Source organism: Crotalus tigris, unplaced genomic scaffold (assembly GCF_016545835.1).
Source record: "Crotalus tigris isolate CLP2741 ecotype Arizona unplaced genomic scaffold, ASM1654583v1 scf7180000018806.1695572, whole genome shotgun sequence".
In the NCBI taxonomy this organism is placed as follows: Eukaryota; Metazoa; Chordata; class Lepidosauria; order Squamata; family Viperidae; genus Crotalus; species Crotalus tigris.
In genome coordinates, this window is record NW_024097205.1 from 285,566 (window position 1) to 308,678 (window position 23,113).

General features: G+C 34.3%; 1 protein-coding gene across 4 annotated transcripts in view; it reads right to left on the reverse strand.

Annotated features, from left to right (window-relative positions):
• DICER1 (dicer 1, ribonuclease III) overlaps positions 1–23,113 on the reverse strand; it is a 58,373-nt gene that overhangs the window by 19,725 nt on the left and 15,535 nt on the right. For 3 of the 4 annotated variants that reach the window (XM_039356210.1, XM_039356212.1, XM_039356213.1), the window contains exons 4-16: positions 21,417–21,579; positions 20,736–20,866; positions 19,257–19,391; positions 17,034–17,194; positions 16,590–16,758; positions 15,024–15,496; positions 13,072–13,204; positions 10,372–10,614; positions 9,116–9,270; positions 5,292–5,424; positions 4,110–4,185; positions 2,290–2,429; positions 552–731 (exon numbers count right to left, since the gene is read on the reverse strand). In XM_039356210.1, the coding sequence (XP_039212144.1) occupies positions 552–731; positions 2,290–2,429; positions 4,110–4,185; positions 5,292–5,424; positions 9,116–9,270; positions 10,372–10,614; positions 13,072–13,204; positions 15,024–15,496; positions 16,590–16,758; positions 17,034–17,194; positions 19,257–19,391; positions 20,736–20,866; positions 21,417–21,579 (2,292 nt within the window). Of the gene's footprint in view, positions 1–551; positions 732–2,289; positions 2,430–4,109; positions 4,186–5,291; positions 5,425–9,115; positions 9,271–10,371; positions 10,615–13,071; positions 13,205–15,023; positions 15,497–16,589; positions 16,759–17,033; positions 17,195–19,256; positions 19,392–20,735; positions 20,867–21,416; positions 21,580–23,113 lie in introns of those variants that run through there. The other variant, XM_039356214.1, reaches the window with a different exon arrangement.

The window sequence follows — 23,113 nt, forward strand, 5'->3', positions numbered from 1 at the left end:
GATGGTGTCCAAAGTTATACCCATACTTAAGAAATATGCTTGCTTTGGAAAATATGCAGGAAACAGAAAGAACATAATGCTCTCATACATTAGTATGGCTCAAAGTATTAATCTGGATTTAGTTTAATTCATGTATATGCATTGCTTAATAATATGTATCAATTATAGAAAAATAAGAAAGCATATGATTTAGAAAGCCTGTCATAATATAAAAGCATTTTCTTCCTATGAGCAACTTCTTTTACCAGAGGCAATGTGTATAACTGTATTCTCTATTTCACAAGATTCCCATATAAATGGCTTCACTCTAAAATAGTGATGAAAAAGAAACAAGCAGCTGAACTATTGATCTGGATCATTTTATTATTACAATATTTCAAACATTGAAAAAAATAAATATCAGTCCTTTTTAAACAGTTAATTAGGTAACTCTGACAAGGTAAGTAAGAATGTTCCATAAGTATGGAGTTCTACTGTAATACACTGGCTTGAACACCTTGAAGCAAATTTTTTTAAAAAAGAAATGCATGCACTTGTGTGCATTTAACTACCTGAGGTATAGGTTTGGCTGTCAGTATTCCAAAACATCTTGTAGTATCTTCGGGAGGATATAGCTTTCGTCTTCTGAAGTTGAGCTCATCAGGTAGAGGAGTAGTTAAGACCATACCAATTACATAAAGATAACAGGGTTGATCAGGTTTGGGATAACTGTCCCTCAAACATTCTGGAATCTAGCGTAACAAGCATGTTTTTATAAATAAAAATTGTCCTTAGTCATGCATAGAAACAATACAGGTTTAAAATAAATTATCTTTGCATATCTATCTATCTATCTGTCTGTCTGTCTGTCTGTCTGTCTATCGATCTATCTATCTAGATATATCTATATATCTGTATCTCTGTACCTCTATATCTCTATATCTGGATGGATAGATAGATAGATAGATTTTTTTAAAAAAATAGAGTGCAGGATTAAATTACAAGTTGTCAGTGATTAATTGATTTATATAACTAGCAGCTAAAAAGTTGATACATGGTTTCTACATTGTGAAACCATTTGAAAGCAGTTTCTACCACAAAGATAATAAATAAAACTAAAGAGCCAAATGGAATGAAGCAAGGACCTTGTAAAAGAAGCTCCACTCTGGAAAATAATAATATTCAGTAATTTAGTGAATCTTTGCAAGGATTCTATTTAAGCTATTTTGGACAAAAGGTAACTTTTAATTAAAATTCTTGTAATTGACAGATTCAGTCCTGATTTCTTCAGTTAAGGCTAAGAAAGGCCTTTTGCTTGAAATCTACATTATTGCTGTCACAATGCAGGAATCTAATATGTTATAGTATAACTTCCTCCTAATTAAAGGTAACTTCAAATTTGGCAATGAGATTTTACAAATAAGAAATGTCATTAGCTGACTTTTCCCATTTGTTTGCAACACTTCAAAATCCCAAAAACGTATTTACTTTACTTTGTGCCTCTCTTGGATTACACTGCGTTCTTTTCATTACTCTAGAATAAAATGTGAATGTTTCCCCTGAATAGTCTATCGTACTAGGGATGGGCAGCAATCTAGATTCAAAGGGACATAAACTCCGACTCAAAGCGTATGTTCAGTTAGCACTATTTGGCAACTCTTTAAATATGATGTCTCTTCTTCTTGGCTTGTGGAGCCGACCACCCAAGCTTTTTTTAATCATAAAACAAATGTATTTGATTTAAATTGCTACTAAGAAGTGCTATTTGTTCAAATACAAATTGCTATTCTACAATTTCTCTTTAACCACATCATATCCAAAGCTGCAGCTATAATGTGGAAGCAATATTGGACTTCAGTATAGCAATGGATGATTAAACACTGATTCTGTGTCCTATTTTTCATCCAAAGAAAAAATAGCACACAGTATTCATATTCATCAGTAGTCATATGACACCAAAGATAATGCTTCATCTCATGCTAGAAAAAAATTAAACACTTTATTATGTTTCCACTGTAATTTATGTATAAATGAGAAATTAAATAATGAAATGAAAATCATGTGGGTGTGAAATGGAAAAACGTATCTTTTTGTGCATCCAAATTTCTTGTTTACGCATTTCCTTTTGGTCTCACTTATCACATATAAGAAATCTTATTCTACTCTTGTTATTGTGATCCAGAAGTCCTCAACAGAAGTAATTTTTTCATTATTACAAGATCCTCTGATTAGCACAAATACTAAAGAATCAATATACTCCTTCTATTCAAGTCAGAAAAATCTTAAACAAAACCATACAACTATACTCACAGCTTTAGGGTAGCACTGCCTTCGTTTTGTAGAACCTGGCCTTCCTGGAACACTGGTTTCTTCTTCATCATGCAAATCAAGTTCCTCCTCATATTTTACTGTTTCTTTTCCAACAGGCATCAAGTGATCATCCAGCTCACCTAAAATATAAAGAACAAATGATAAATCAAGTAATTCCATAATTACAAAAAATGCTCATCCATAAAATAACTTTTATCCAGTCTTTTATAAAATGCATGTATAAAATCATCAGGGACTGTATCATTGAAGATCTAAATTTCCTCACCTGTTTTACATAAACATGGTACAACTTCAAAGTACACATAAAAGAATAAAAAATAATAATCTCTTCATTAAAATGGAGAGGATTAGTTACTGCAGCAGCAATTAAAGGAAACTGCCTGAGTTTAAATTACTGAGGATCTTTTTTCAAGATTCTTAGAACATTAAATGGGATATTATTCTTTACAAATCAGTATATAATGTTAAGAGTCTGAAAGTAGTCAATTCAGATTTATTTTATTCATATTTACTCTCAAACAACTCATTGAAATACTCAATGAACAATTTATCATCTATAACCATATATAGGATTATGTTCTTTCTAACATTTGAGAATGCTGATCAGGGTGCAAAACTGAGCATTCTAATAAGAAACCTGAGCCCCTCAAATAATTAGATATTACTAAGTTCCACAATGGGATCTTAATAACATTAAGTATCATAAACAGAAGTTGCAGGAGGAGAAGGCAATTGGGAAATGGGCAGGAACTTGACATCGCAGCATTATGTTTTAACCAAGTGTTTCAGGGATTTTTTTTTTTTTAACAAAAAAGACCAGCTAAATTCCACAGAAAGGAGAAAGTTTAAGGATCTAGGGAAGTTTTTTTTCCCATTCTGGAAGCAAAGCAGTCTATTGTTCTCTCAGAGAATTACAGTGGTTGAGAATGGATTGAAATCTTTCAAAGTGATTTTGATGGAAGAAACAGAAGTCCTTTAAAAAGGAACAACTTTTTAAAATAATTGTACCGGTACATCAAAGTTTACTTTCAGGCTTTATTTCAAGTATTTAACTCAATACAATTTTTATATTGTCTTTTTGACAGCCAGTTTGGTCTAGTTGTTAAGAAACCAGGGGACTGTGAATTCTAGTCCTGTCTTAGGCATGAAAGCTAGCAGGGTGACTTTTGAACTAATCACTCTCTCTCAACCCGTGATGTCAGGCCTGGGAGACAGATCAGTCAGTCTCATATTTAATACAATTTTTGTACTGTATACGATGACAAGAAAGAAGCAAATAATGGGAAAATTAAGAAATAAATGTGGAGTTACAGTCAGTTAAACAGTTGGTGGGAGTCAAAAGTGAATCTATATGGAAAACACAGAATTAAGCTTAATGCCAATATTGTCAGTACAGTAAATACTAGATCTTTTTGATACTGCCAGGACCAAAGACCAAACAATAATGCTAAGATCAAAGAGTGCTAAGAATTCAAGTAACTCAGCATACATAATATTAGATATAACTATGTACGTGGATTTCCACCAGAGAAAAATACAAAGTGCAAAGGTTGGATATGAAAATGATGGTTAATAGAAAACTAGAAAAGTGACTTTAAAGAAGACCAGAAGTAAAAACTAACATTGCCAGTTCCAAAAAAAACCCCCCAAAAACCCCACACAAACCCTAAAATGTCATTTTCAGATATTTCTTTTCCTCTATAGGATCTTGTACCATTAAAAAAAAAACCACAATGAATGTCAAGACAGTATCAAATGTTCATTAAATAAATGATATTACTTTTAAAAGCTATACTTACCAATTTTATGCAATTTTTCACAACAAATAAGAGCAACAACTCTTTCTGCTAATCTCGCACAACTCATTGGAGGACCCTGGAAATAAAATTTGAAGCAAGTCTTTTAAAATTTCCTATCCATAAGTAATAATCAAATTTATTGCTTTGTTTTTTTTCATTTTATATTTTAGTTATTATTTGTTAGATTAATACCCTATCTTTCCCTCTGGAGTTCATGGTGAAATACATAGCATTTCTTTCTTCAAGTTCCCCCACACCATAGCAACCCTGTGCACAGGCTCAAAGTCACCCAATAAACATGCGTGGCTGGGGCAGACTTATACCTGGATATTCACCTCAACTAGTATGCTATACTGGCTCTCTAATAACGAAGAACTGTCATGCATAAAAAATATGTAAGTGTTGTACAAGGGACAGGTTTTAAAACATAAAATAACATTTTAAAAAACATACAGCTCTACGTAGAACAGATGTTATTTATATATTCCAAATATATCCAATACTTCAGGTTATTACAAATGTCAAAACACATCACTATTTAAACTGAATATTTAATATGAAAGGAAAATAAATCATTTTTTCTACACTATGATGCTTCCATATTGCTAATAAAAATCATTAAGACTTAGCCCTAGAGTTTCTTATGACTTTTACACACAGTGCTTTGTCATTCAAGCTTTCATGACTGAGTCTATGGAGATGTCTGAGAATCTCCATATACATCAAGCTTTAATAGTTAGTTTAATTCAAAGAGAGAGAGTAAACCTCCTTCTTTGCAACAGTATATATTTCAATGCCTTAAATAGCCTCAATTATACCCCATTTGATTGATCAACTTCCAGTTGAGATACCTGTGAATATTGTCGTCATAGAAAATCCACGGACCAGCTACTTAGCACAGAGTAAACCTTTCATATAGTAAGTTATGCACTAAGTTGCAAGCCATGTCACAGGGAAAACACTGTACACTCAAAATTTACTTAGTCTAAACCAGGAGTCCCCAACCCACTGGCCACCGGGCGGCGTGAATGGCTGGCCAGAATGTGTGTGCGCACACAGCCCAACTCATGTGAGTGTCACAATGAGCATTTGTGGCCCCACAAAACCATCCCTTCTCCCCCCCCCCGTGCCGTCAACCCCAAAAGACTGGGGAACTCTTGTTTAAACAAACAAAATACTCACGACTATTGATGCTCGAAGAGGAGAATTGATAGGTAGATAAAGTGTTGCATAAAATGTGTTATCAAGAAGCTCTCTAGTTTTACACTTAGGAGCCAGATGAGTAAATGGATCACTTGGTAATCTAGCACAATACCTATTTGACACATTTAAAAAAAAAAACCCACACACATAAACATATCATTTTAAAAGGCAAATGACATTTTATGGCTAACATAGTCACAGTTTAACAGAAATCAACAGGTAAATGGATGTCAATAGTTTGCAATTATTTCTAAGATTTCCATCCAGTTAAATGGTTTGATTTAAACATACTGTACAATTCTCCCAAGCAGACTGACAATAAAGACAACAAACAGGAGAATCTTGGAATGTTTCTAAGATTGAAATGGATACCTACTGGAAAATTTTATCTGTTAATTGAGTAATATCATATTCAACCAGAAAAAAATATGGCATGTCCAATAAGGTCAGTTTTACTGAATATGCCCAGGACCCTCCTCAACCTAATATTCTGTTTCGCATACTTGTCAAGCAGCTGCCTCTAAGTTGCTTGGAAGCAGGAGGCAGGCATACCCTTCTTCCAACATTGTTCCCTCTGAAATAGTAGTTGGTGGCATGCTCCTCACAACTTGGATGCAACAAATTCAATATCAATAGTCCTTCACATCTCAATGAACTTACTTAATCCCTTGTTAAAACCATCCAATTTAGAGGCCAACAAGTATGAATTAATTATATCCTGTATGATATAATTATGTATATTTGTCCTGAAAGATTGTCTTAAAATTATTTTCAATCAGCCATAGTAAATGTTTTTTGTATTTTGAGAAAGGGAAAAAAAAATCTGTCTATTTTCCCCATGCCATGAATTGTTTTATGAAATGCCCAACATGTACCCAATATTGTTCCCAGTTAAATAATCCACTAGTCTACCTTTTATAATAAAAATGTTTCTTATAGATAGTCCTTGATTTATGAACATGCATTACCGTATATGCCGGCGTACAAGGCGACCCGGAGTATAAGATGACCCCCGTCTTTGTCGCCGAGTTGCATTCCTAGAACGTCGTCTTATACACCAGAAACTACCAGTATTTCCGGCGTATAAGACGACCCCCGTCTTTGGCGCCGATTTTAACGCTTGCGGAAGTAGCCTTATACGCCGGCATTTACGGTAATTATATTTATTTTTTTCAATTAGTCATAAATGAACTACTCCTTTTTCATAGCTGGCACTCTTACTGTACTATCCACTATTATCCGAAGATTTAGCTAAGGACAATTCTGTGGAGTTCTTGGTGCTCCCTGAGCTTGGTTGTTTGCTTGCAGACATTTCATTACCCAACTAGGTAACATCATTAGTGCAGCATGGATGTTACCTACCGGTAATCAAGTAATAAAATACCTACAAGCAAACAATCAAGATCAGAAAGAAATAAAGACCCCATATTGCAGAATTATTTGCATTAAAATTACATTGGTATCTCTCTTCCATTTCATTCCCTCCCTATCCTCCAATATTAAATATATTTCAGAAAAAGTAATAATGAAACAATAAATGGATTTGGTTGCCTTATTTCTTGTGAGACATAAAATCCTTAAGTGTACAGTGAGGGGAAAAATTATTTGATTCCCCTGCTGTTTTTGTACGTTTGCCCACTGACAAAGAAATGATCAGTCTATAATTTTAATGGTAGGTTTATTTTAACAGTGAGACAGAATAACAAGAAGAATATCCAGAAAAATGCATTTCAAAATAGTTATAAATTGATTTGCATTTTAATGAGTGAAAAAAGTATTTGAGTCCTTTGCAAAACATAAGTACTTGGTGGCAAAACCCTTGTTGGCAATTACAGAGGTCAAACGTTTCTTGTAGTTGGCCACCAGGTTTGCATGCATCTCAGGAGGGATTTTGTCCCACTCCTCTTTGCCGATCCTCTCCAAGTCATTAAGGCTTTGAGGCTGACGTTTGGTAGCTCGAACCTTCAGCTCCCTTCACAGATTTTCTATAGGATTGTTCTGTTCCAGCCTATTGCCGTCCTTGTTAACTTCACAAGGACAAAACCCCTGTTGCTACAATAGGCTGGAGACTTGCAAACAAAAACAAAACCCCCTTTTAATATTGTAAAACCTGTCAAATACAGCAAACTCAAGTCCAAAAGAACATGATGAAAAACAAACAAGAAATCACAAGAGAAGTCACAGATCAAAATTCCAAGACACAGTTTTCAAACGATTGCCTTCAGCAACCAGCACCACCCACACCTCCTCCCTTTATTTAGCAGTTCTAAGGCGGTGCCTCTCCTTGCCGTTTCTTCTTACTTTGGAGGTGCCTCATTGACCTCTGTTGACTTACTCTTGTGATTCTTCCAAGTCTGACTCATGCTCCTCACATAGCTGAGCTTCATCAGAAACACGACTGGAGGGCCCAGGCTCTGCATCCAACTGTGAGTCCTGTACTTCAGAGCCTCCCTCTGGCTCTGATGGCCCTTCAAATGCCTCCTCCACCTCCTCCTCAGATTCCTCCGACTCAGCTGTTGGGAGCACAGGCTGGCACGGAATCACAACAAGGATTAAGGTCTGGAGACTGGCTAGGCCATTCCAGGACCTTAATGTGCTTCTTCTTGAGTCATTCCTTTATTGCCTTGGCCATGTGTTTTGGGTCATTGCCATGCTGAAATACCCATCCAAGAACCATTTTCAATGCCCTGGCTGAGGGAAGGAGGTTCTCACCCAAGATTTGATGGTACGTGGCCTTGTCCATTGTCCCTTTGATGCAGTGAAGTTGTTCTGTCCCCTTAGCAGAAAAACACTCCCAAAACATGTTTCACCTCCGTGTTTGACGGTAGGGATGGTGTTCTTGGGGTCACAGGCACCATTCCTCCTCCTCCAAACCCGGTGAGTTGAGTTGATGTCAAAGAGCTCATCTGACCGCAACATTTTAACCCAGTTCTCCTCTGAATCATTCAGATGCTCATTGGCAAACTTCAGACGGGCCTGTACATGTGCTTTCTTGAGCAGGGGGACCTTGCGGACGCTGCAGGATTTTAGTCCTTCACGGCATAACAATTGTTTTCTTGGTCACTATGGTCCCAGCTGCCTTGAGATCATTGACAAAATCCTCCCATGTAGTTCTGAGCTGATTCCTCACTGTTCTCATGATCACTGAAACTCCACGAGGTGAGATCTTGCATGGAGCCCCAGATCAGGGGAGATAGAGTTATTTCGTGTTTCTTCCATTTGTGAATAATTGCACCAACTGTTGTCACCTTCTCACCAAGCCGCTTGGCGATAGTCTTGTAGCCCATTCCAGCCTGATGTAGGTCTACAATTTTGTCCCTGACATCCTTGGACAACTCCTTGGCCATGGTGGAGAGTTGGAATCTGATGATTGATTGCTTCTGTGAACAGGTGTCTTTTATACAGATAACAGGCTGAGATTAGGAGCACTCTCTTTAAGCTCATTACCTGTATAAAAGACAACTGGGAGCCAGAAATCTTGCTGATTGATAGGTGATCAAATACTTATTTCACTCATTAAAATGCAAATCAATTTATAACTTTTTTGAAATTGTTTTTCTGGATATTTTTGTTGTTATTCTGTCTTTCACTGTTAAAATAAACCTACCATTAAAATTATAGACTGATCATTTCTTTATCAGTGGGCAAACGTACAAAGTCAGCAGGGGATCAAATAATTTTTCCCTCACTGTAACTATAATAGACAAATGCTTAAAAAAGATACAGTTGCCAGCATTTATTTAAAAGATTGCTTTATATCATGTAAAATATAGAACTAAATAGGGAAACAATAGTCATCATACCGATTAATATGCCCAATAGCAGTATTTATTGTGACTCTTGGACCACCATCTTCTGGCCTCAACACATATGGTGGGAAGATGTCATCATCATCTATAATAGGCTCATTTTCTGTTTCACTAATATCAACAGATTTTGAGCATTTGTTCCTCAGAATCTTCAAAAAAAAAGAGAATGGTAAGAACATTATATACATTCAGCCTTGAGATTACATTAACAGCAAGAGTGAAAGATATCTATTACAGAATATTTAAGAATAATTAAGATAGAATGGGATTATCTATGGGCTATATCTTTACTAACTTCATATTAGGTCCCAGCCCTTTTAAGGGAAGAATTATCACAGTCCATTATCATGGAAGAAGTCACACCAACATTAACAAAAGAAACTAACAACACTGACTCAGAGATAATTAATGTTAAGATTTCTTGACTTCTGTCGGAAAAAAGATACACCAGAGTGTCTTTGTATACTATTTTATGAGTATTAGCACATAAATTAATTTCTGTATTTTTATAAATATTTGGGTTCTCCAAATGATTAAAAAAACTGCTTTGGAGCACGCAGGGACATATATGAAATACTATTTTTCAATAGTTAAACCACTTGTGTCTTTAAAATGGCTGGCATAACTGCTTCAGAAATTACTCCCAGCTATCTTTGCAACTCGGTGCATGCACAAATTGCTGGTTTCAAAACCTCTTTTAAAGCATGTGCATGTGAATAAAAATTTAAATATTTTTAACTTTATGAAAATACAAATATATAAATAGTGGACCAATCTACTGAGAGATGACTATTATTAATTCATCTGAAAATCTTACTGTATTCAGTCATCTTTCTGTGGATCTTCCAGTATGGAAGTATCTTTGGGCAATATAATCTTCTAATCATATTCTTTTTGCTCCTTTAGTTATCAAGACATCTTTCTCAATTAATTATTTTTTGCATTTCTTCCACTTTTAAGAAAAACTGATTGTCTGATAACTAAACTACTAAATCACTCTTTTATATTTTTAGAACCATAAAAGCAGTTCTTTTTTAAAGCATTTGGGGATGAGTAAGATCATGTTACCTTGTATCAGGCTGATTGTGCTAATTGTATCAGTTGATTTCTGTTTCTAATTTTCCAATATTAATCCTGTAAGCCACTCTGTTATTTGGAAGTGGAATAGGCTAAAGCTTTTGTATAAATAAATAACACCCCCCCCCCCAATTTCTTTATGATTCAGTGACATGGACTTCTTTGTCACATACCTTCTCAATCGCTTTGTAGGTTTTAAGATCTTCTTCAAAACATTTAATTTTGTCTGAATCAGCTAACATGATATAGTTTGAGATTGGTGCCCTGGCTCTTCCTTTGGATTGCACATAGGAACGATATTCTGTGGGCAAATCAAAACGAACCACCAAATTGCATTTTGGTATGTCAACACCCTCTTCTACAATACTAGTTGCAATTAGCAAGTTGGTTTCATGTGCTCGAAATTTTCTAAGTACCTACAAAGTAACCAAGAAGACATATTTCTAAGACCATCTGTTGTAAAGTTATTATCTTTACAAAAGTTTAATATTCCAATACTTGCAGAACTCTACTTATAATCCAATGGTTTGGAATAAAAGTTATAGTTTTTAAAACTTATTTTAATTTTTTTCCTCAATAAAATTAAAAATTCCAATACAATTATTTTAAGAAGAATAAAACATTATAGAAATACAAACATAACAGGTTATAATTTTAGGGAATACTAAATTTTAGGAAAAATAATTTATAAATTATTTAGTTCACATCTTTATATCAGTTTTGTTACCCAATTTATGCTGCATTATCTTTAAAATACTTGTGTAGAATCCACTTATTTGTCACTTCTCTAAAATTCAATATATTCTAAAATGTAAGTCCAGGACTCTCCAGATTTTCTTGTCACTGAAGACAGAGAAAGCATTTCTACAATTTGATCGAAGTGCAGATTTAATTCCAAAAAGGAGTTTCAAGCACAAGCTGTCTTTTTTCCTGAGATTTCCTGGCAGTGTTAACAAGTAGCAGACTAGTGCTACATTCTCATCTATGAACTAAGAATTACTCATTGGTTCTTTTACTTACTGTCATTTGCTTCATTTGAAAAATAAAATATACGAAACACTAAAATACATTTCTAGTTTATTGAAACAAGCTCATTTAAAGAACTGTACTGGAAATTTCTGCCATTAATGATATCATTTTAATAATGGTAATCCTGAACTGTATTTAATTATATATGAACAAAGTTTGGTTACAGAAATATTTCAAATTATTCATATTAATTAATACTAAAGTATTAATCATTTCCATTTTCCACTGAGCAAAAATAATTTTCCCAAAAGGAGTAAAATAATAATAAAAAAGTGTCCTAGCCAATATAGTTATGAGATCCTTAAATTTCAGTTCAGTGAACTAGCAACTAAGAATATCTAAAGTAACGAAAAAGCAAACCAGCTTAGTTTTCTAAACATCTACTCATATTTTATAACATAGCATGTAAGTCTCATTCAAACTTAACACTCAAGTTTGATGATTTAAAATTTCTTAAAGCTGATGCTTACAAGTAAAAAAAAAAAATCAAAGAACATATAGTTACATGACAAAGCATAACAACCAAGTTTCACTATTACTGTCTAGCACAATCCGGATATAAAAACAAATTGATGCATTTGCCTAACTTGTACTGTTAAAGCTATCAACATTTCCTGGACTAAAAATGTCAGTCTGGTAGCTACATTTTATTATATGTGACATGAACAAAATGGAAGTTAAATGAATCAGTTACTTATTTGGACAAATAGAAAATATATGAACTGAAACAGAACGCCTCTAAAATGAATTGAATCTGAACATTTCTGGTACTTCGTTTAGCACTGGAGGACTAAAGACCTAGGATAACTGTTCAAAAAGGGATAGATTTCAGCCTAACCTCTCTGAATAATGAAAACATTGGAGGAGATGAGGAGAATTATAAGTGTAGCTCCTATTGTTAATCACAGTTTTATTGATGTTGTGTTCTATCACCAGACCATTTCAGCACTTAGTCCTCCCCAGTTCAACTCTGGTACCACGACTAATACACCACACACTGGTACTCATTCTGATTCTTTTCCTTCCTAGCAGCAGAATCATAAGAAAAAGTTTGGGGAGGGAGGGAATTAATAAGATCTTGAAATGTAGGTGCTTGTTAGAAAAAAGTTGGATTGTCAAATCCCTCTGTAAGAGCTCCACAGCCATAATCCATTCAAATCCCAAGACTTTGGTGCAAATTGGAAAAATTAAAATTTTATAGGGACACATGAAGATAAAATATTTTAAATGTATATTATACCCCCCTCAAAAGAGCCTACGATGTGAAAGAAGGAAAAAGGAAACAAATTAATTGCATATGTCAAAACTCCTGAATTTTTTTACAGCTTTTTATTCTGTATTTTATCTTGACTATTAAAAACATAAGAGTACAAAATAATTTATTTTTAAAAAAAATCTCATCTCAATAAGTGAAATTGTCAGGTTTGATCTTAGCAAGGGAAAATTTTGTCTGCAAATTTCATCTGGTTCTGTCAAGAATTAGAAGAAAATTGAGATAAAAGAGCCACATGTACTACAAGCACAGATGTGTGTGTGTGGAAAGAGGGGGGAGGAGAAGAAACAGCAGCTACTGCTGCTAAAATACTTGTTTTTACACTACAATATTTCCAACAACAATCTTAATTATTAAGTCAAATGCTATCATTAAAGAAAACCAGAGGTATGAATGATTGGTCTTACATTTTGATTTTTTTAAAATACACATATCCAATTTATTTCAGACGCTTTAAATACATTCCTTTTATATACTGATATTCATAACATTCAAGATGGGGAATTTCTTAATGAAGAGTTCTGATACAAGAAAATACACATTTATCTACAATTATTTTCATTAAAGTTACCTCTTCCTGTTTTCGGAATTCTATTTCCATCTGTTTGCTACGGGGCTGATTCTTTCCAATGCCATGTCCAGTTATAAAATTGCTGCTGATGTAAGCCAGCTCTGGGTCTTGTTTGCCAGCTTCTTTTATCAATCTAAATATATTACACATATTTTGGAAGATGTATAAAGTTGAAAAAATATAAGAATTTTGAGGATAAGCAATACTGAAAATAGAGATACAGTTATTGATTTTCTTACCAGGATATACACACAGGTTGCATTCATTCTTTTAAAATTATTTAAACTCAAGTCCACTGACAAAGAATGTCTTACATGTCTTTCATATCTTATATGTGGAACATGTTTTTCATATAAATTACATGTGAAACAAAAAATTAATATAAAAAATCATGGTACATGTACGTTTAAATCTTCCTAAAAATCTAGTGAAGTTTTAAATTTTTAGATTAAAAATTATGGGAAAATGACAGAAATATGAACCTGACATCTTTTAAGAATTTATTTTTTCTAATTTGTGGCATACAGCATACAATAAAAATACACTACACATTCCTACAGATGCTCATAGGCATATGAACAGAAACAAAAGGACTTTCCCCAAATTAGGTGATTTTTTTACTCAAAACTAATCTTTAAAATATTATTTTTATATTTTTGCTGAAATACAGATATTAATAACAGTTTCATATAACTCATAATAACTGGGTTTAAATCTGTTGGAACGAGGAAAAACAAATTTGTTTTGGCCAGATAAACTTCAGAAAAATAAATATAAAATTAAGTGAAAATTTAAACAAGAAATAAATTAGGCATTTGTTAGTTAAAGCCTTTTTGTGGTTGTAAAATTATTCTCAAGATGATGAGGGTTCTGCATGAACTATGCAACCCTGCTACAGATATTCAATTCATTTTGCTTTCTTATCTACCATTAGCATTCTTAATAGTCTTAACTGGTTCTCTTTGGAGTTCCCTTTAGGATTTTTTTAAAATTACAAAACAGGCTTGTACTCTTACAGTTTCTCAGGTTTTGCCAAACCGTCCGGTGGTTTCTTTTATGTGAAACAAATAGAATAATACATACAACTATCTGATTAATTCTTTGGGTTTTGAGAAAATGCATATTGGCTGAGCCATAAGGCTGACTACATAAGGGCAATTTGTAACTACCAGAAGAGAGCAGAAAAGAGAAATATTCATTATAGCAATTTATTTGATGTCTCAGCCAAAGAAATAACATAATGAACTTGAATATGAAACAATTCTTTGTAGGAATATAGTACATAGCAGAGATTCATCACAACCATTTTTTGATATTTCTATCCTGCCTTTATTATTAAGTATTAAATTATATAATTAAAACAAATTAATATATTAATTTATTTTATATTATATTATTATATTATTATTAAATAATTAAAGACAGCAAACATATATAACGTCCCTTTCTCCTCCTATTTTCCCTACAACAACCCTGTGAGATGAGTTGGGCTGATAGAGTAACTGGCTTGAAGTCACCCAGTCAGCTTTCATGTCTAAGGTGGGACTAGATCTCTTGGTTTCTAGCCTGGTGCCTTAACCAGTTGAAGCTGTTGACCATTTCAAATTTAAGACCATACTGCTTTTTGTTAGTAATGGACAAAATGAGCCACAGAAAGCTGGATACTAGAATTACTATGCTGACAAGAAATTATTAAGGAAGAATGGTGGTTCCCTGCCTTAGGGGAAAAAATGTTAAAGGAAAATTTAAAATTTATTTTTTTAGTTTCTTCAGTATAGGAATATATCAAAATACCATTGAGATTTTAAAATTTTAAAAGAGCATTTCTGTGGATTTATGTGTCCTTTTCTAAAGGGTTAGTATGTATATCACTGAATGGCTGAATAGTTATTCCAAATTAACATTATGCCCTTTTGTTACATATAATGTTTCATTTTATTGAAGAGATATACCTGTTTAACACAACTGCAGTGTATCTTCGTTCCACAAAAATAATTCCACATAAAATATTGGTAAAGGGAGAAGGAAAGTTAGTCTCTGTCTTCTCTTTCTCTTCTATTTCTTCATCCTCATCATCATCTTCAGAATCACTCCAAGATACATAATTATCTTGATTCCTATTATTATACCATTCAACACTTTCAAATTGTTGCCGTTCATAGGGTTTATATTTGCGCAAAATTTCAAGCAGTTTTATTACTTTTGGGGTTACAAATTTCAGGTCAAGTGAGGCAGGTGAGAAGTGCTCTTCACAGAGTGCATGAATTTTCCTTAGGAAAGTATCTGTAAACAATAAAAATTTCCTGTGCAGCTCCTCTTGCTCATGCTTAATGTACTTCTGTAGCTCTCTCACCATCATCCCAGCTACTTTATCTGCACACCACGGTCCCAGAACAAGCAACACTGCCCGACAGTCTGACAGTATCTGCAACCAAAGAAAAATTTATCGATTCAATATAGCACACACATGCACTTGTGTATATTCTATTATTAGTTTAGTCAGTAATTAATTTCATAAGAATTCAAAAGGATATCGGTAATGAATATATCTGCATATTCATTTCTCATGAGGTTGAAATCGAGTAAATTATTATTAATACAAATCAAATAGGACTCACATCAGAGTTATAACATATTTTTCAACTAGTATAGATACCAGAATAAACAATGATTATGCAAGAAAAAAATGAAGGAAAATAAATCACAATACTGGGGTAATGGATTGATTTGGAATGTAGGAATACACATGTGATTCACAGATAATCAGATAATTTCCTTTGTCCTCCTAATTTGGATTCCTGCAGGTTTAAGGGAACTCAATTGCCATAATTCACTTATATATTTTTTTCTTCCTAGTGCTTTCCCAAAGTGCAGGGGCTGCTTTTTCTTTTCTTTTTTCTTTTTGATAAACTGAGCGTTGATCCATTGGTTCTGATAGGAATTGACTGAGTGGCTTTTCACCTGAGCCTGATGTTTTGAGCTAGATTCACCCAGCTGGCTTTCATGCCTAAGGCGAGACTAGAACTCAGTCTCCTAATTTCTAATCTGGTACCTTAACCACCAGATAAATATATAAATAACTATATAACATATGCATGTCCTAAAATTAATCTTTAAAAAACAGGGTAGCCCAACAAGGAACAGGTTTTACAACATCTCTTTAAAAACAAACAAGAAAATACAAAGGTTTTTTTTAAAAATTTATTACCAAAATTATACATTTCATATTGTTGTTTCTTGGCCATTCCTTGTAAAATATTAGGAGAGAATTCTGCAACTTGCCTCTAACTTAATCTTGAGTAAAATTCTTATGTATTTTTTAAAATTCTCAGGTTTCACTTTTAGAACTTACAGAGTTTATTTTAACTTCCTAATTAGCTATTAATACAAAACTCATGGTGAATAAATGAAGAAACAGAACATTTATGAAGGTGAAAATTTATGTGAAACTATATGACTTAAAATATAGTAAAGCAATTTTAATAAGATAACAATGATGCATAAATTGTTGTCTATACCTGCTTAGAAATTAAGATAGAATCTCTCTCTCTACAATGTACAGTTATGTTGCAATCATTCAGAAAGCTAAGCGCATCATCCAGCTCTGTTAACAGTCTTTCATAGAGCCCACTTTTGTCAGAATATGGTCCACAATCCACCACAATCTCACATGGCTGAGAAGTATATCTTTTCCATGAAAAAACAAAAAAAAATTCTTATAATTGTTGAGAGTTAATAAACGCAAGATGCTAATAATTTAAGAGATTACATGGTATTTAAAAACTATATGAGACTATGAAGATACAACATGCAAGCTGACATTATCAAAACAGATTTAAAATTCCATTAAAAATAAACAAAATCAAAATGCTGACATTCTAGATAGGCACAATCATATCACCTTTTCCATATAAATGTTCATAAATGACATTCAACATTCAGTAACATATGTGGCAAGATACCTGTCCAGAACTACTAAATCAGTTGCCGTTTCAGCACTGCTCTTTAAAATTTTCTCCAATTTTTGAATCTTCTCCTCTAACTCTGCCGGATCACATTTTCCATTTAAAATGGAAGCGGTTAATCCCAAGATTCGAGGACAGGATGGACAACTCTCACAAAGCTGAAAATAAATTGGAAAGAAATCCAAGGGTGCATTCAAATACAAGGATAGGATAAGAAAGAGTTCAATAATAAATTGTGAAATTCTATAGCTCTTTTTCAGTATGGAAAACAATGCCAGAACAATGTGAGAAAAACAAAAAATTGATTTACTGTTTACACATAGATCTAGGTTTTATTTTTAATACTGTGCTGATATTAAAATATAGTAACTCTGGCCATACACAATAAATCTGAAGTTAGAATTTTGCAATGGCTTTGAATCCATTCCACAGGGGAACTTACCCCAGTCTTCGTTATAATACAGCTGTTTTATTCCACTATATAGTCCCAAAGGAGGAAGTCCAATTCTTATGGTGCTGGAATTTTAAAGTTCCACAGATTGACTTTATAGATTCTGCAGTAACTTGGTTATTTAAGTAAATTCCCTACATCTTTTTATTTAACATTTGGCAATGAGATCATATTCTCCAAATAGATCATTTTAATACAGCTTGCAAACATCAGTTACTAAGTATAATCAATAAAATAAATCTCCTTGACAAAAAATATGTTTATGCCAAGCTCCTTTCCATCTTATACTACCCTCAAAACCCAGAACAAAGAATACTCCTGAGCATTTTTTTTACTCTGAATTAATACAAAAATAACTTTGCACACTTGTAAAAAATAGTTTGCCACTGGCCATTCAGCTCAGATAGACCCAATTCTTCTTTCATTCACTTTAGCAGAATTTGCTGAGTAAATGCATATGCTCTATTCACTTGTGAATCTGTTAATCTCTTCAACGGAAAAGCCGCTATCAGAATGAATAACATATTTTTACTGTATCAGTATCTAATTATATAAAGGTAAATCGAGAATGACATATAACTTGTTGTCAACAATCATTCAAAGTTAAAATCACCCTCACCAAAGGTACTTACGACCCAGTTCTGAAGGCATGCCCTTCATGGTCATGTGACCACATTTTGGGCTCTTGACAATTGGCCTACATTTATGGCCATTTGTAGCATCCTATAGTTATGTGACTGCAATTTATTATGCTTTTTGACTAAAATTGGTGTTTACTTCCAGTTTTCTGCAAAAATGTCCCATAGTGAACAATGGTTTCCTTAATGACCACAGCATTCATTTAATTAACAGATTCACCTAATGACCATGATAATTGCTTAATGACCACTGTAAAAACAATCATAAAATCAGGTTGGTCATGTGATGACCTGGTTTACAACTCTTGCAACTTGCGACCATAATAGGCAGTCTCCATTAAAGGTTTAAGTCAAGGACTACCTGTAATATGATAGTAAACCATATTTGCTAGCCCCTGCAATTTCTGCACTGGAAGGGTACTTCTTCCAAAATTTATATCTCACCATGGGTGGTACAAAAACACTGAAAGGGAAGGATATGAACTTTTATATATAATGAAGTTAGGAATGTACAATCCTTCAGACCTGAAGTCAAAAAGGTCCTTCAGCATAGACAAAGATGTTCTTGCAACACATGTCATTACCTCTATAAAGAAAGTGGAACTTTCTCCAAGCTTATGTAATAGCTGCAAGATTCCAGGAAAGAACATACTTGAGGTAAAGAAACACCACCAAAGGTAGTCTTTGACTTACAACCAGTCACAAAGCAACTATTTAAAGTTAAAATGGACCAATAAAGTACTTCTGGCTATTGTAAAATGCTCCCCTGTCAGATTGCATTTTAGGCACTTGGTGTGGTTTCTGGCAAATAAATACACCTTTCAGAATAGGCTTGCTCTTATGTTCGCTTAACAACTGTGGATTGACTTAACAACTACAGTCATTTTCTTAATAACCACTGCAAAAAAAGTCAGAAAATCTGGTTTGCTCATGTGGGTGCTTGGACTTTGACAGTAACGACTTATGACTAGAAATCTGGTCCCAACGGCGACTGAGTCAAGGATACCTGTATTCGTTACCTGCTTCAAAAGAGCTTTTCAGCTTCTTTGTAGTGCTGCACATCTTATAAATACTTTTCCTAACTGATGTGCACTGAAAATTGAAGAGTAAGTCCCTTGCTGAGTAATATACCTTCATAATTTCTCTATAAGGATGATCCTGGATTGCAAGATGGCACTCATCAAAAATAAGGAGATTAATGTTTGAGAGGGCTAAATGTTCATTTTTTAAAACATTTAAAGCCATCTGACAGGTCATAACCAGAACCTGAAAAAATGCAAGAGAAAAATAGCATTACTGCTATGGAAAGAGCTAAAGGTTACTTAATTTAGTCAATATTAAAAATGGAACACTTGTTTATTTTTACATAAAAACAGTCTGTAACACAGAAGTTGGCCTTTTATTTAAACTTCAGGCATGAGATGAACACATTTGAATCCTATTCAAAGGCTGCTCAAATTGAATTTAACATCCTACTTTTTCAAATTAGACAATATTTGTAGTGCTGTCCTATAATATTCCTATTAAACAAAGCCAAGGAGATTGCTATTCTACAATTTTAAAATTCTGTTATGAAGAAAATTAGATCTTAGATTAAAAAAACCTCTAAAGACATTTTTACTGTAATATCTAATTGACACAGATTCAGAGAAATACCAATTAAGGGTAAAACCCCCATAATGTTGTGCCTATGAGCCAACTTTCCTCTGCTTTAAAAGAAACACGGCATTTTGCATCTCTGTATCCACATGAAGCAAAGTAGCTCAGAACGTCATCAGTATACCAACCTCTGATTTGATAAGGAAAGATTAATAAGATAAATATTTGTGTGTGTGTGTGTATGTGTGTGTGTGTGTGTGTGGTGTGTGTGTGTGTGGTGTGTGTGTCTGTGTGTGCACTGTATCGACTCCTGACAACTGCCTAGATTCGTCACTATAGCTTTCTTGACAACACTTTTGGAAGTGGTTTGTCATGCTTCTGCCTAAGCTGAGAGACAATGACTAGTCAAGGTTACCCAGCTGACTTTGACCTAAGGTGGGACTAGAACAGTGTTTCTCAACCTTGACAATTTTAAGGCATGTGGACTTCAACTCCCAGAATTCCACAGCCAGCTGGCTGTGGAATTCTGGGAGTTGAAGTCCACATGCCTTAAAATTGTCAAGGTTGAGAAACACTGGACTAGAACTACAGTCTCCTGATTTCTAGCCTGGTGCCTTAAGGACTTCATTACGCTGGCTTTCTACCAGATTTCAGGGCTTCTTATCATCATCCTTCATATCCAGACCCTTGCTTCTGTTTATACAGTAAGAGCCATCTAGAGAACCAGTAGGAAGTTTATCAAAGTAATTTTTATTTAGATATTAATATTTTTCATATAACATTACACAAGTAATACAGTAAGTTACACACTTTGACTGTATATCCCACATAAATGGGTAAGACTATATTTAATATTCCAGTTCTCACACCTTTCCTAATTCTATTCTGCCTATATTCAATGAACATTTATGACATTTATGTTATGTTTATTGAAATAACACACAATTCTTTACCAGAGAAAATTAGTCATGATGTCAAATTTATAGTTTAAAAAATATAAAGATACCTTACCTGATACTTAGCAAATTCCTGGTTCCATCTTTCTTTTGTCCATGCTTCTGTTATTTCCACACTTGAATAGTCTCCTACTTTGAGATCTGAATGTGTCTTAACAGTTGATACTTGCTGAGCAACTTGGCTTGCTTTATAGGAAAGAAAAGACAATTAGGGATAGTAAAACGAACACTTTGATATATATTCTCAAGTACACATGCAACTTTTTTTTTCTCTTCTGTTCAATCGTCTGATTCTTGGAGACTGACTGGACAAGTCCCTGCTGTTTTCTTGCCAAGATTTGTTTGTTTGTTTGTTTCCCATTACCTCCTTCCTAGGGCTGAAAGAAAATGATTGGCCCCAAATCACCCAGCTGGCTTTTGCCTAAGGTGGGACTAGAATTCCCAGTCTCCTGGTTTCTAGCCTGATAGTTTAACCACTACATCAAACTGGCTCTCTTACACACATTAGAATCATCCATATTAAGTCTACAAAAAGTAGACACTTCTTAGTTAAGTTTGATTATTTCTCACAGAATGATTATATTCAATCTTTAACACGTACAGCCATACAATTTCAATTTCATCTTGCCTGTTAACAAAACATTATTTCATTTTCTTATTTTAAAAACCCAGTCTAATTTTATTGTAAAATTAAAAATGATCTCCTCCTTTTGATTAAATTACATTAAATCCATACCAGAATTAACCAAAAATACTGTTCTTTTTCCTTTTTTTTTGAAGTCTTCCCGGATCTGATAAGAGAGTTCTTTAATGAGTAGTACTGCAATAAAAGTCTTCCCTGAGCCAGTGTTCAAACAGACAATAGTATTGTGATCCAGAGCTGCTTCCAGGAGTTCCACCTAAAACAAACATACTTTTATTTTTTAAAAAATCCTTGAATAAGTAAGATTTCAAACTAATCAATCAAGTATCTTAAAAAAAATACTTAATAGGCCAGAGAGAGCCAAATCAAACATAGTCTCTTGCTTCTAAAGAACATTTTGAAGTCATTGAAATACAATGGCTCAGTATTATAGGGATTTTTCTGGATTCACAGTACTGCTTGAAAAGCAATTGCAGGCTGTGACTGAGAAAGCTTTAAAACAATTACACCTTGTACTCTATTTCCAGCCATTTCTGGGACAGGAAGCTTTGCTCTTGACTGTATGGGCCTGTCACCTCATAAAGGGACTAATGCAATTTGTTCTACATAGAGCTGCCCTTGAAAACCACTGGGGAATTTAAACTGGTTCAAGTAGATATGGGAATATTTTGGTTTATTAATGCAGTACCAATCCTGTGGGATTTCAATTGGCTGTCAGTTAACTTCTGCCAATGACAGATCTCGCAGTCAGATTAGACTACAACAGGATGCCTATTTCAGGGTTCAATATGTGGCCACCAGGGAACCACAAGACTTTCTCTATGAATGAACACTTGTTTCACAAAGATTATTATTGGTTCAGGTTGAGAGTAGATGTCATGTTTGTTACCAGACCATGTGTAGGAGATGACCAGGAACAGCCTGAGGGAGAGGTCAAACGCATAATCAGTGTCGAGTCCCTTCACGCCCACGAGTGATCTAAGTCCAGTTCACTTTGAATTTCATTTACTCTTATCTACCACCAACTTGCTTTGACCATTAGTAGTTCAGATTCTTGTAGCAAGCTTAAGCTTGCAATAAACCTTTATATTCATTTGACCTGACTGAATTTCCTGATTTCCCTGGTGCTTGATATTAATCTTAACTACTCCTCTTCACCAACATTTTCACAGACTCTGGAATATCCAAGCTATAGCTTCAGACCCCAGAGATACCGCAACAGTGGACGAACTAGACATACGTTCTATCTATAAGATGGTATAGAACAGGGGTCCTCAGCCCCCGGTCTGTGGACCAGTACCAGGCCGTAGCATGTGAGCAACCGGTCTGCACAAACAAGCAAAGCCCCATCTGCGGGATACAGGCAGCATATAAAACCATACACCCTCTGGTCCGTGGAAAAACCTTTCTCCATGGACCAAGTCCCTGGTGCCCATAATTTTGGGGACCTCTGGCATAGAATATAAAATGAGGAATTTTACAGCAAATCTTCAACAACTGATATAGCAAGTACAGATTCTGACTCAACAAGGGATTCTGCAATGAGCCTGTTCTGGATAATTCTCAAACTTCCTCACCAGATTCAGAGACCATTTTGGAAACCCTATTCAGATGGAAACTGCCAAACAACACATCTACCAGCTCTGCCAAAGCAACAACCGCATGAGAACATAGGTTAAAATCTTCAAGCTCCTTACAGATCTCGATTGGAACAAGCCAGCCTTAAGAGCACCATTCAAGAGCAGGCTCAACAAGGCCATAATCACGCAACTGATACAACAAGGTATTCT